Source organism: Nicotiana tabacum, chromosome 9 (assembly GCF_000715075.1).
Source record: "Nicotiana tabacum cultivar K326 chromosome 9, ASM71507v2, whole genome shotgun sequence".
NCBI lineage: Eukaryota > Viridiplantae > Streptophyta > Magnoliopsida > Solanales > Solanaceae > Nicotiana > Nicotiana tabacum.
Genome location: NC_134088.1, coordinates 115,386,906 through 115,400,660, shown reverse-complemented (window position 1 = coordinate 115,400,660; position 13,755 = coordinate 115,386,906). Strand labels below are relative to the sequence as shown.

At 38.0% G+C, this 13,755-nt stretch overlaps 2 protein-coding genes across 2 annotated transcripts; both read right to left on the bottom strand.

The window, feature by feature from the left end:
• Positions 1 to 212: 212 nt before the first annotated feature.
• LOC107777251 (uncharacterized) lies at positions 213 to 3,155 on the bottom strand. The gene is made up of 5 exons (XM_016597243.2): positions 3,062 to 3,155; positions 2,878 to 2,953; positions 2,196 to 2,281; positions 1,110 to 1,175; positions 213 to 1,027 (listed from the first exon to the last, which is right to left on the bottom strand). Exons 1-5 carry the CDS (start codon positions 3,153 to 3,155, stop codon positions 1,011 to 1,013), a joined length of 339 nt encoding a protein of 112 aa, XP_016452729.1. The 3' UTR covers positions 213 to 1,010.
• A 50-nt stretch (positions 3,156 to 3,205) lies between these two features.
• On the bottom strand, positions 3,206 to 7,270 carry LOC142161704 (uncharacterized). Its single transcript, XM_075222091.1, has 3 exons — positions 6,996 to 7,270; positions 5,522 to 5,951; positions 3,206 to 4,892 (listed from the first exon to the last, which is right to left on the bottom strand). Exons 2-3 carry the CDS (start codon positions 5,918 to 5,920, stop codon positions 4,047 to 4,049), a joined length of 1,245 nt encoding a protein of 414 aa, XP_075078192.1. The 5' UTR covers positions 5,921 to 5,951; positions 6,996 to 7,270; the 3' UTR covers positions 3,206 to 4,046.
• Between the last annotated feature and the right edge of the window lie 6,485 nt (positions 7,271 to 13,755).

Below are 13,755 nucleotides of genomic sequence, written 5' to 3'. Positions count from 1 at the left end.
TATTTTGGTATTTTCCTGTTTCATGTAAACTCCAAAATAAATATTTGTAAACTCTTTTTTTCTGTCACTCATCAACTATTACATTTCAATATATTCAACACCCCCTGCTCCACACAATAAATATACGTCTTGGTTCTGTCTCTACGTCATACTGCAAAGGTTAGTATGACAAACGTCGTATGTGACATAGCAAAAAGAATCAAGATCTGAGCTACTATCACACAAGATTTTATTGATAAAAGCACCAAGATGGTACATAAGATTACACCAAAATCAGACAACACCTATAACAGCATACTTCCGGTTACAAGTTGCTTAGCACACCCAAAAACTCCATATATTGATCTAGACTTTCAACTAAACATTTCTTACACCAAAAAAATAAATTTTGAAGACAAGTATTTTTATTCTAGCAATGTGATTCCTCTTGTCCTCAAAGCAAACATTGTTCCTTTCTTCACAGATGGTTCAGAAAATGCATAGAGGGATGGTCCACCATAGTTGCTTCTGATTCCTTGATACCTTCTGCCCTTGCCAACTGACCAGTAAGGATCTTATGTCGGGAGGCATAGTCCACGAAACGCCACACAGATTCAGAAAAAGCTCCCAGCACTGTTTAACAATTTTACAATGGATAAATAGATGATTAATAGTTTCCAACCCTTCTTCACATAAGTAGCATTTGTTACTTAGGCATAATCCCTTTTTTTGTAAATTATCTTGAGTTAAATTGGCTTCTCTACTTTGGTAGGTGCTTTGGTTCTCCATAACATTTTCCATGGCCAATTAGATTCATACTGATCATTTTGTTCCTGGAGAAGATTATAACAGCTTTTGACAGAATATCACAGATCATTGCTTGCTGTCCAAACCATAAGATCTTCCTTGTCTTCCTCCACCACTGTTGTGCCAAGTAATTGGAGTAATTGCCCTACTTCCATCTCCCAATCATTAAAGCCTCTTCTAGGATTTAATTCCCAATCTCGGTGCCATTGTCATGTCCCCAACTCCTAGGCAGTGAAATTAACTGCATAAAGGAAAACAAAATGGTTTCTATAAGACAGTTCAGTGTCTCAGGGTGCTGCAAAGATAACAGGGCTGATGCATACCGAGTTTTAATGACTTGTTTACAAGCTTGAACAATCCATGGCCGACAAAGCAAAAAGCAAAAAGGCCTGTATTGGTTGCAGAGCAAAGTAATAAGATTGCAAACTTTTTTTTGAGAATGAAGTAATAAGATTGCAAACTCCTTACGTCAACTCTTTCTTTTGTGTGGTAAACTAAGGTATTTTATAATAATAAGTACAAAGAAGGTACTATAGAAGTACAACGAAGGTACTATAGAAGTACAAAAGAGAGGATCAAGCGCATCATAACAGCATCATACCCTCCAAGAAATTCAAAAGAAAGATGGACTATCCAGCATATTGCTCCCTAGCATAAATAGCCTGCTGACATCTATTTTCCACAAAAGAGGTAGGTTGTCTCTTTCCTTCAAAGCATCTATTGTTTTTTTCCAATCATATGGTCCACATGATGCATAATGGGTTAAACTCGTAAGCTTCTCACGTCCTGAGGCACCACCCAAATGACTCCTTAGCTCAACTCATTATGCTCAACGATTCGCTTTTTAAGATAATAAGTCAAGATCATTTTCCTTTTTCCTTTTTCCTATTTTCCTTGTACAATTTGCATCTGACCTCAACATAGTGGATCAAGGCATTCTCAGGTTTCTCAAAGTAAAAAAGGCAACACCACTATCTAAAACCCCTCATCATGCTTCCACATGCCAGGTTTGGCCTGCTGTAAACACCTTTCAAAAGATAGAAACTCAAAAAAGGTCTAACCGGAACTCAACAACTCAAACGGCAATAATGGAATTCTGAACACCCTCAACCTTTTGTGTTGTCTCTTCCATTCACATAACAGAGAACATAGAGAAATTGCCAAAAATTATTCGTGAAGTATAGAAATCTGGGTGCAATTCATTAAAACTAAGCAATCTTAAGCATTCATACTTGAGCAAATTCTCATTTTGAAATACATGATTTTGCAAAAGTGCAAATGTATAACTTTAGCTTGGAGAAATATCCAAAGTGCAGATGTCCTAGAGTAATTTGGTAGATGAGAGAATCATCAAATTGGGAGGATGATAAGATCACATAGAAAATAAAGAAAAAGACAAGGATGACTACCAAACAGGTATCTGGAATAACCTCTTGAGGTATCAACTGGCACCTCTGCCAGGTGAAACGCCCCTTCAGCCACGGCCCCATCCTCCCTGACCCAATACAACCAGAAAAAAATTTGAGATCAAGAAATATTCCTTAACTAACATTATGAAAAGTGCAGCCAGGGTAAGCAAGGTTAGGAGAAGGTCAACACGCGTAAATATAATTATTCATAAGAGAACAAAAAAAAAAGAATTCTCCCTTTTTTCTATAAGGAACATATTATGAGAACCTGCCTGGAACAGATTCCAATATGAAACAGTAAATTGCTATAGATTTTCCAAATGCCAAAAATTTTTCCATAAACCAACAAACAGCCTGAAATGGACAAATAAAGAATAAGAAGAAGAATACACCATCAGCGTGAAATTAAAATTTGCTACGATTATATATCTGCTCAAGCCCCACTTGTGGGAAACTACTGGGTTTGTTGTTGTTGTTGTTGTTGTTGTTGTTGTTGTATATATCTGCTCAAGGAATAATTCAAAATGCAAAGGAAACAATGGCAATTGACCTACTTATAATAGGGAAACATGGGAAACAGATACAGAAAAACACCACATTATAGAATCACCAGCAGATCTTAAATCTAACCACCATCCACGGTAATGAAATCCAAATTATTTGATAGCAAATGTGGGCTTACCTAAAGTTATATAGAATGTACCAAACAAAATTCACTACATGTCTACATCTTCCAACAACAAATCTTCCATGAAGAACTGCAAAGAACATATCATCAACTCTTTTACTTCCATCGGAAAGACGGAATTTATGCAGATTTGAAGCTCAGATACAAACAATGTTAAACTGCAAACAAAATAGGAAACCTGTGATACGAGAGATTTGCCAAGATTTCTGGGAAAGCAGTTGCTTACAGTATCCCCATTTTATGCCCACTTGAATGGCCGCAAACAGCATCATTTTTATACATATGGAAGCAAGGGATGATGCTTCAATTTTTGGCCCTGGAATACGCATGGGACTGATTAATAATATCCTCAAAAAGGAGCTTCATATGCTGCCAATATTTTATAGACAGCAAAATTCTGTCCATAAATACATAGTTAAAACCATTTAGTAACATTGGGAAGTTGTGCAGAATTAGAGCTTATATACAAAGATTCATAGGAAAAGTAGATAAGACTTAAAGTTTCTAGTCCCAAGTTATAACCACCATTTCATACAGCTAAGCAAAATTCCAAATTACACCTGAAGGCTGTACAAACTAAATATTCAGATAAAAAACTTCCAGGCTTATCCTTCAACTATTTGCATCAGTTAATCTTCAACTACAGCCTACAATAATGGGCATGTGCCCTCCTTCAAATATTTTGGCATCTAGTCTGCAAAAGCTCCTCGTACAATCATTTAAGAGGTACGAAAGAACTTTAACACACACTTCAATGAAGGATACAGTGCACTATCACTCCTATACCCGCTGTTGCTAAAACATCATTCGCATCTCGTATATTTTGTGCTACATGATGCTTTGGATCTAAAATAGATATTTCTAATGTGTGCAATGTAGTTCTATACTGCGCATAGGAATCACAAGATAAAAGTGAACTGAAGAAAACCCTGACCGCACAAGGACATGAATCAGTACAGTCATTCACCATGATATGTTGATTCATATTTCCAATACAAAAAAATAGATACAAGATCCCATACTACAAAAGTGAACAGTCAGAAAAACTGTATTAAACTGAACCTCCAAAGTTACAAAACATAACATGACATCTGGCTTTTTACGATTCTGTTAGCAACAGGAACCTAACATAGAGAAGAAAAGAAAGAAAAACATTACAGCTGCTATTTGATATAATATGAACCTTTAGAAGAAATTAGGTTCTTTAGCTCCATCAAATGTTCATCATTTGAAATATGCAGTGTTATACGAAGATCAGTTAATAATGCTTCTTTTTCCCAAGTTAATGGTCCATAAGCATATAATGCCACCAGGGTGCAGTGATAAGCATGCAACTCTAATCTATGAACACTTGTTGCCAATTCCTCTTCTGGAGGATTATTGTGACTTTTCTCCTTATATCCTGAAGGACCTGAACCACAAAACGACTCTGCATCACTACAAAGGCCACCTGACACTCGACGTGAAACTCGTGGAAGATGACCTAATAATTCGTTTGGTCTCTCACTAGTGACACTACAACTACCAACAGAGCAGGCATCGTTATCAGAATCACTAGGTTCCAAGCTTCTCCTAGGGGAAAAGCCAATGACACCACCTAAATCTTCTCTCTTCAATTCATTAAATCCATTTGATCTAATGTTAATGGAAGTATGCACGTATTTTTCACCCAGAGTCCCTCTTGGGTAAGCAACAGCATCTACCTTTTCCTGTAAGGTCACCAGAGCTGCTCGTTGCCTGCGATTATCTGTCTCAATTGCTTGAAATTTCTGAGCATTCCCATAAAGTGAATCAACACCACATGTGCAGTAAGGAGACATTCTCTTTAGGGATCTTGATGAGATTAAACAAGACTCTTGTCCTCTATTTTTCCCTTCAGTGGCTAAACAATCAGTTTCTCCAAGAACTTTAGTATGTGCATCAAGTTGCAGCGGCTGCGACTTCATCTTCCGATTATAATCTTGAGCTGAAATTTTGTTAGATCTCTGGGTCCCAGCTTGATCACAACCCTAAAAAGAAAACAATAGTGAGATCAGGGAAGGCAAGGAAGAAACAGATTCTGAATTTTTTATACAAATTATTAAAAGATACACCATATGCATCATATATAAAATTCACCTGCTTATTACCATAAGCATATAAGCACATCAAATACAATACTGTGTAAGGACAACTAAACAGACGTACAAAAGTGTTCCCTCGTTGCATAGACGCTACCGAAACTGCCATCAATTAGAATAATAATTTATAATTTGATTTGATGCGTATAATCTAGAACACTTAACCACTAGGGTCAAACCCACTTCCCATATTATTCAAGCTACACGGACTATACCATGTCCAGTCCATTTTTGCTCCAGAGACCGAACGCATAGAGACACATATACACAAATGAAACAGTTCTCATAAAAAGATCTAGTTAAAAACATATATGGACTCAAACAAAACATAATGGATCTGACGTAGACAGCAATACAAAATAATCCTGTCAAATGAACTTTTTCTAATTAAAAACAAAGGCAGGGAAAAGAGCAGATAAATGATGAGAGCAACACCAAGTTACTACAAATTTTTTATAACAAGCTTAAATTTCTCCGTAAAGCCAAAACATAATAATAAAATGAAAAAGAATATGTACCTTTCTGATAAAAATCCATTTGCCATCTTTCCAATTTTGTCGATCTCTCATGCCTGATATAGGAATGCTAAGTTCCAGAGAGCAACCAAGTAGTCTCACCAAATAACGATCACGTGGTAAAATACTGAGCATGATGGCAACTTTCCAAGAGCAGTCATTATATACCTCCACAATGTCCCCAGGTGCCCAAGTCTCCACACACTGCACTACAGGGGGGCAGGGCCTTATCATTTTCCTTGATACCCTTTCTTTGATATTTTCACTTTGCATTGGTGAACCAGAACCATATCTAACACTGCAAGTGTGGCCATTACCAGACACTATCTCGGCAGCACGCCATGAGATTGGCACCTCAGCTCTGTTCATTACTTCCACCTTATCACCCTTTTTGAACCTCATTTGAGCAAAATTTCTTTCCAACAGCCACAACCTGTGATAAGATAAAAAGTTATAACGCTAAGAAAAATTCTGTAAATAGATTCTAATACAACATAGGCACTGAAAATTAAGTTCAAATAGACAGAGGAGAACGTGTTTGAGTTCCAGTCAACACCCCTCTAATATGTTTACTGTTCACACATTGTACCAAAAACTCAGCAAACCGATAGGCTAAATATCTCAAAACCTAATCTCAAAAAACTCATATACAACCCTCCTTCATTATACAAAAAGGATAAGTTAAAATAGACAAAAAAGTTGACCATAGACCCCGAACTAAAAAGAAGCCTTCACAACATCTCCACTACCTGAAAAAACCATTTAATATGCCAAATCGCCTTCAAATTAATTGCAATACTGAACCAAGTTGCACAACTATTAAACCATTAGCTCAATATCTTTATGGATTTTCGAGATTTTTGGATTTTTATTGCTATTTCTCGAAGAAATTAGGATTGATTATCAATTAAGGAAAATGATCCCAATAAATTCATTAAAAAAAATTCTCGTAATTGGCTTAAAGTTGTGATTAGCAATAAACAAATTCGATGAAATTCCCTAGAACAATAAAAATGAAAATATTCAGATGAAATCTCATAGAAGTCATGAACTGAAGTTATGAAATTTCAAACCCTAAAAATACAAAATAAACGAAAAATTTAATTAAATTCGGATCATGATTAGCAAAAAAAATCAATGAAATTCCTAAAAGTTATATAAGTAGAAATTTCGATAAGATCAAACAGAAGTAATCGGTTGAATCTTGCAGAAATTAACAACCTAAACAATGTGGGGGGGGGGGGGAAATTAACACCCTACACAATGAGGGGGAGGAACTTTTTAACAAATAAAGAAAAAAAAAACATTAAACGCCCAAATATTTTAAGAAAATTCAGTTAAGCACAGAAATAATCTATTCAATTTAAGGTAAATAAAAACCCCAAATGAAGTAAAACATTCAATACGTTCTCAAAAATCGAAGAATTAGGACTACAAAAACCCAAAAATTACAAGGTAATAAGCTAAGAAAACGCACCTTTCTCGAAGAATTGATGAAATAGCTATTTAATTGAACAATCGTTTGTGAGTATTCTGGATTGTAATTGCTCCCCAAGAACACAAAGCTTTTAGAAATTAGAATTGGACATTGCGGTTCTAGGGTTTTGAAATATATTTTGGGGGTCGAGGAGAAGGGATAGATCAGTGAATAAATATTGGGGTGAGGGTATTTTGGGAAGATCTGCCAAATAATAGAGCGTGTTTTCACTTGCCTCTCCTTTGTTAATTCTCTTCTTTTTCCTTCTTGCCAGCGGTTTTGACTTGAATATAAAAGTTTAACTTATCTTCTGAATCTAATCTATCTAATTAATTATTAAAACAAAGTCAAGCATTAAGAGTTTTTTTACAATATTGTTTTCTTACAAAATTTATCCAAAGCAGAATTTCATTATATCTAAAGCAAACTTTAATTTACTAAACTAAGGTTCATCTCGTATATCATAGCAACCACATATTGCTGAGATTTAAGAGAAAAAATAAAATTCAAGACCTAAAGAGCAAGCAGAAAATATGAAATATTGAAGATAACACACTCCAAAAAAGGTAAAATACAAAATTAGTCGGTCGGCCAAAATTAATCGCGATAAACCTGGCATAGCCAGCGTCACGGTCTTAGCGTGACAATCAAGAATAGCATAATGGGGCGACAACCAGTCCATGCCCAAGATAACATCAAAATCTACCATGCTGAAACAATAATAAGTCGACTCTGGTCTCAAAACCACTAAGAGCAATCAAACACGACTGATACACGCGGTCCACAACAAGAGAATCTCCCACGGGAGTAGACACATAAACAGGGGAACTCAAAGAATCCCATGATACGCCCAAATACGGGGCAAAATAAGAAGACACATAGGAATATGTAGAGCTTGGGTCAAATAATACCGACGCATCTCTATGACAGACCGGGACAATACCTGTAATGACAGAATCAGAAGCGACTGCCTCTGTACAAGCAGGAAGGGCATAATATCTGGCCTGGCCTCCCCCTCTAGGGCGACCTCTACCTCCCCGACCTCCACCTCGGGCTGGCTGAGCAGGTGGGGTGGCAGCTGGTGCTGGAATCATAGCCTGAGGACCCGGTGGAGCACGTTGTGGCTGAGAAGTCTGTGGAGGTGCACCCCTCCTAAATCTGGGGCAATCCCTCACCATATGGCGAGTGTCGCCACACTCAAAACAAGCTCTGGGAGGGCGTGGTTGGCTCGGGACATATCTGCTGGACTGGCCGCTAGGAACACCCCGTGCAGGAGGCACACTAGATACTGGCGGCGCATAATAAGGCTCCTGGGGCCTAGAAGGGGCTGGAACACCACTGGCGACTGGAAGAGCTAAATGAACGGGGCGACTCACATAACCCCTACCATGATGAGCTGATGAGGCACGAGCACCCGAATAATAACTAGTCTCTCGAGACCTCTTGGCCTCTCTCTCCTCTCTGTCCCGGACAAGCATGCCCTCCAATCTCCTGGCAATACTCACAACCTACTGATAAAAAATATCCATCTCCAACTCCCTGGCCATACTAATCCGGATGCTGGGGTGGAGTCCCTCAATAAACCGCCGAACCCTCTTTCGAACTGTGGGAACCAAGGCCGGTGCATGTTGGGCCAAATCACTGAAGCTAACTGCATACTCTGACACAGTCATAGCACTCTGGCGCAGTTGCTCAAACTCCGCGCGCCATGAGTCCATGAGGCTCTGAGGGACATACTCTCTCAAAAACATGCCCGAGAACTGAGTCCATGTAAGTGAAGCTGCCTCATCCGGACTACTCAGCTCATAAGCACGCCACCACTGATAGGCTGCTCCCCTAAGCTGGAATGTAGTAAAAGAAATCCCACTCGTCTCTGCTACGCCCATAGTATGGAGAATATGATGACACTCCTCCAGAAAACCCTGAGCATCATCTGTAGCCGATCCACTGAATGTAGGTGGATGGTACTTCTTGTACCTCTCAAGTCTGAGTTGCTCCACCTCAAAAGTGGCTGCCCTAACTTCGGGCAAAGCTGGAGCTACCGGCTGCATTGGTACAATCTCTGGAACCTGGTCGACCTGAACCCGCTGCTCTGGAGTACCGACGACGGGAGTCTGTGCTCCTCCCCCGGCCTGAGATGTGGCAGGAGCAAGTGGAATCAATCCAGCCTGAGCTAAGGTGCTGAACATGCTCAGAAACTGGGCTAGAGTCTCCTGGAGGGCTGGTGCAGAAATAGATGCCTTAGGTGTCTGCCCTCGAGTTGGAGCTACTGGGGGCTCCTCTGTGGCAGCTCGTGCGGGTGCTCTGGCTGCACCACGTGGACGTCCTCGGCCTCTACTGTCGCGCCCCATTTTCTCTTTTGTGAAAGCGAGCGGGCTTCGACGTTGTGACAACTCCTTTTTAGGATGGGAAATAGAATGCTAAAAGAGAATAGTCGCCACCTAACGATTTTTTAGGTGCGTTAGGGCACCTATTATGCAAATGACTATGTTTTACTAATCAACGTCCCCAAAGATCGGGTAAGGGCTCAAGTTACCTCAAAGAGAAGGTGTTAGAAACTCCCCGAGGTCCACAACTGTGGGTCCCGGACTTAAGATTATATGGATTACGATTAAGCAAAGTGATCAAATAAACAAAGGGAACTTAGAAGTCAAAGAACTTTATTACAACATCAGATCTTAGTGCGAGTATAGGGATATAACTATTTAGATCTAATAACAACATATAAAGAGGAGGGGGGGTCCTAAGTTTTTTAGCCTAAAGGATCACCCCATGCAATATAAATAATACTTCTTAACTCCCTCAAGTTGGGGTGTTACTCGCATTATTCAGCGGGCACAGACTATCATCTCCTGCTACCCGATTACTATGTTAAGGTTGTTACCTAAAGCGCACTAATTCAATTATAAGTCATACCTTATGCGTGCACTACCCGTCCCATACCTATGGTCCAGGAGGGAATTGGACCTCTATTTACGGTGGTTCTAGACTTAAACTTAGGCTGCTCAAAATGATAAAACTAGGCGACATACAAAATACATTGGACTTCAAATATGGCAATAATGGGGGCTCAAGTTTGCCTCCGCACTTAAGCAGTAAATGCACACAAACACATATGCCAATCAGGAATCGGCAGAATCCTATAGACATATTTTTTAGGCGATCAAAGTATGCAAGTAATTTCGGATGCAGAATATAGCTTATAGACATAATCATGCGGGTATCATAAGTTAATTGTTGAGAGTTTTAAGTTACCAATCCTATATGTGCGATGCCTAAGTGATCTACGCAATTGGGTACAACAGAATCTGCTAGGGAAAGAGTCCCAGAATTATTCGTACGACGTGCATGAAGCAGTGTTTGAATGGTCTAGCATTAACCAATTATAACGAGCAATTATTTCATATAGGCAGGATCTCTAATGCATAGTACTTCAGAGCTTGTTTTGTTTATACTTAATCCTATAAACAAGATTTCTAATGATCAATGTGGTACAATAGCAAATGAAGTGGTCAAAATCCTATAGGCATGATTTCTAATGAATAACTGAAGTGAATTGCAGGAAAGTTCATTTGTTCCTATAGGCAGGTTTCTAATGCGGTTGAAGGCAGTCATGCAAATTGAAAGAGTGCTCACTTCCTATAGTCATGATGTCTATAAACACATAGCAATAGACATAGCATTTGAACTCATGTTTAATAGTAAACAAGTAATGTGTGTGTGTGCTCCCCTTAATATCATGATCCCTACAGTGCTCATGTAGTCGAACAACACATATAGCAAACATATTACCAAGTCCTATATGCATGTTATCTACCCATTTTGCATGTTAGTATTAGAATCTACCCCATTCCCTTTTACTAACACCCCAATCGTTTATACAAAGATTATTATTACATACCCAAATTAATAATAAAGTAGTAATATTACATGACAATAGATAGGCCTATAGCAGGCCCAAATAGAATAATTAAATGCCCAGCCTTAGTGGGCCTTCAAAACTTCTAGCATAGCAAACTTAGGCCTTCAACAAAAAACCACACGATCACAGGTCCATAGGGGAGTTCAGACCCCTTTCAATGAGCCATAACACCAAGTCTTGCACCACTTGGAACAACCGATATAGATATACAGTACATGACAGGGAAATAGAGTATTAGGGATAGTTTTGGAGGTTGAGAGAATGACTAGGACCAAGCCCTAGTGTGTCAGAGTTCACAAGGACCTCAATTGGACCCCGAGCAGTGCTCACTTTAGGGAGGTCGACAATAGAACCTAGATAGCCTTGACTTTTAGCCGGCTAAGAATGAGAATTCAGAATAGCATGAGTAGCAAATAAGGAGAGTGGATAGTGATAGAGGGATAGAAATTAAGTACTACACCAAGTTAAGCATACATAGCAACTATGCAGACTAGTAGGTTCTGCAAGACAGCAAAGCACCTTATAGATAGTCTCATATTAAAAGAAATTGGGGAAGCAACAGGTTTGCAAGATATCCATAGATTATCATTCAACCAATTGAGACCTAAGAGGTTCGGATTAAGCTACGCATGCATCATAGGGTCATACTAATCAGTATTTAGACATTGTGATAAACACTGAAAGAGGCAAGATATCAAATGAACAAAAATAGACTAGAAAACATATTAGCATGGAAGCAAGATCATAGTTGAGGCAAAGTGGAATGTTTATCTTAAAATCCTAAGTGATGTTAGGGATGAGGATAACAAGGAAAACATGTTTAGAGTAAACCTCAAAGCAGTGCTCCATATAGTTGTGGCTAGTACACAAAGAACAGTCAATCAGACATAAGACTCAGCATTAAATGATTCATTCAAAGTAAAGAAAGGTTTCCATAGAGTTGTAGTAGTATCCAAAGCAAGGTATGAAGAAATTCTATAACTAACAACATATAGTCACAACAGTCAGATTCAGATCAAAATAGGCATGCATTGAAACTCAAAACTGAAACATATTCAGATGCTAGAGGTACAGAACTGATTCCACAAGAAAACAAAGAACCGACATAGAATTGCAGACCATATTGAAGAACACATACCAGCCTAACACAAACTAAGGACAAAGCAGTAAACTATCTCATGCATTCAACTACCATATGATGACAAAAGAGTATTGAGAATTATCATAACAGTGCAATATCAGGGATTCACAACTAAATCATACTCATATAGTGCAAACACATATAGGCACGCAGAAGGATTAACATTGCAAGGGTTAAAAGCACTAACCAGTAGCAAAATTATACGAGCAAAAGAATAATAAAGAGCTTAATAGCAAGAACCCCAAATCTCCGATGCTTTAGAGTTCACAAGAGCCTCGAGAAGGGCTCCGAGTAGTGCTTGCACCAGATGAGGTCGTTTAATAGCCTTGGCTTTCAGCCGGCCCAGAATTCAATAGTTTCACAAAATATTCGAGTGTAACAGAGTGAATGAGTATGTGAAAGAGGAGAATAATAGCAGTGATTAGGTGATTCCCCCCGGTCTCCCCAAGGGATTTTAGGGGAGGGGTTTATATAGTAGCAGATTTAACATATAAAATAAGGAAACACGGTAAATTAAACACATAATAAGGAAAATATGGCATGCCAAAATCAATTAGAGTCAATTTAGGACAAAATAATACATAGAATTGGTTCAGTAAATTAAACGGAGAATAAGGAAAAATAACATGCAAATAACACTTAAAATAAGGGAATACAATAGATTGAACAGAGAATAAGGAAAACATCGGTCAAACATGAGAAAGGGAAGAGTATCAATCAAAAATGAGTAAAGAAAAAAAAAAGGAAAGTCTCAAACCCTAGTTGGGACTGACGACTTGATTCGAACCAATAATGCAAGAATCGTTCAATATAACATGTATATAGACGAAATATCATCCAGATCTTCACAGAATCAAAGTAAATCGGTCCGTTCTTGAGAAGTAGTTGTTGCCAAAAATAGGGCAAGAACTAAGTAACACCATAAACACGTGTATAATGATAGAGTATCACAAAATAGGTATAGATCATGGATTGATTCCATGTTTAAGTCGGAATCGAAGAGGATTAAGGGTTATGGCGGCTAGGGTTTAATCAGAGAAGAAGAGAGATGAGAGAGGCAGAGAGAATAGGGGCGGCGTCTCAGGGAAAATAGGGTTAGGGTTTTTGGGTTAGGGTTAATTAAAAGGGGTTGGTTTATTAGGGGCCGTTGATCATGTGAGATCAACGGTCAAGATGAGAGAATGGGGTTGGGCGGGTTATTTAAACGGGTATGGGTAATGGGTTGTTGGGTATTTTAAAAGGGGTATTTTGGTTTTGGGCTTAGGGTAATTGGGCTAAGGTCTGGGTAATATTGGGTCCGAAAAATAGATAAGAAATTGGGTTATTAATTAAATACCCCAAATTTATAAAAATAATTTATGAAAAATGCTTAATAAATGAATACAAATATTATTTATACACTGAAATGCTTAAAATAATAACTTTGTATTATAAAAATATAAATTTGCTATTTTGACATAAATAATATAGAATAAAGAGCCTTTATGTATGAATATAAGCCATTATTGTAAAATTAGATAAGTAGCTTAAAAATGCTAATGTAATTATATGAAATAAAATAAAATATTTGAAACATATATTATATGTGCAAAAATAATAACTTTAGGTAACTAAGTCATCACAAAATAATTTAAAGGGATAATTACTAAATATTTATATAATTTAAATGCAAGAAAATTAATTTAAAGCTCTAAAAC

What these genes read in the sequence shown, in the direction of transcription:
- LOC107777251 (XM_016597243.2), bottom strand. Translation starts at nt 3,155, where the DNA reads ATGATGCTGTTTGCGGCCATTCAAGTGGGCATAAAATGGGGATACTGT. An exon ending in GCAAATCTCTCGTATCACAG is followed by an intron (nt 2,954 to 3,061) that starts GTTTCCTATTTT and finishes TGTTCTTTGCAG; the next exon opens with TTCTTCATGGAAGATTTGTT. An exon ending in TACATTCTATATAACTTTAG is followed by an intron (nt 2,282 to 2,877) that starts GTAAGCCCACAT and finishes GTATTGGGTCAG; the next exon opens with GGAGGATGGGGCCGTGGCTG.
- LOC142161704 (XM_075222091.1), bottom strand. Translation starts at nt 5,920, where the DNA reads ATGAGGTTCAAAAAGGGTGATAAGGTGGAAGTAATGAACAGAGCTGAG. An exon ending in AATGGATTTTTATCAGAAAG is followed by an intron (nt 4,893 to 5,521) that starts GTACATATTCTT and finishes TTTTCTTTTTAG; the next exon opens with GGTTGTGATCAAGCTGGGAC.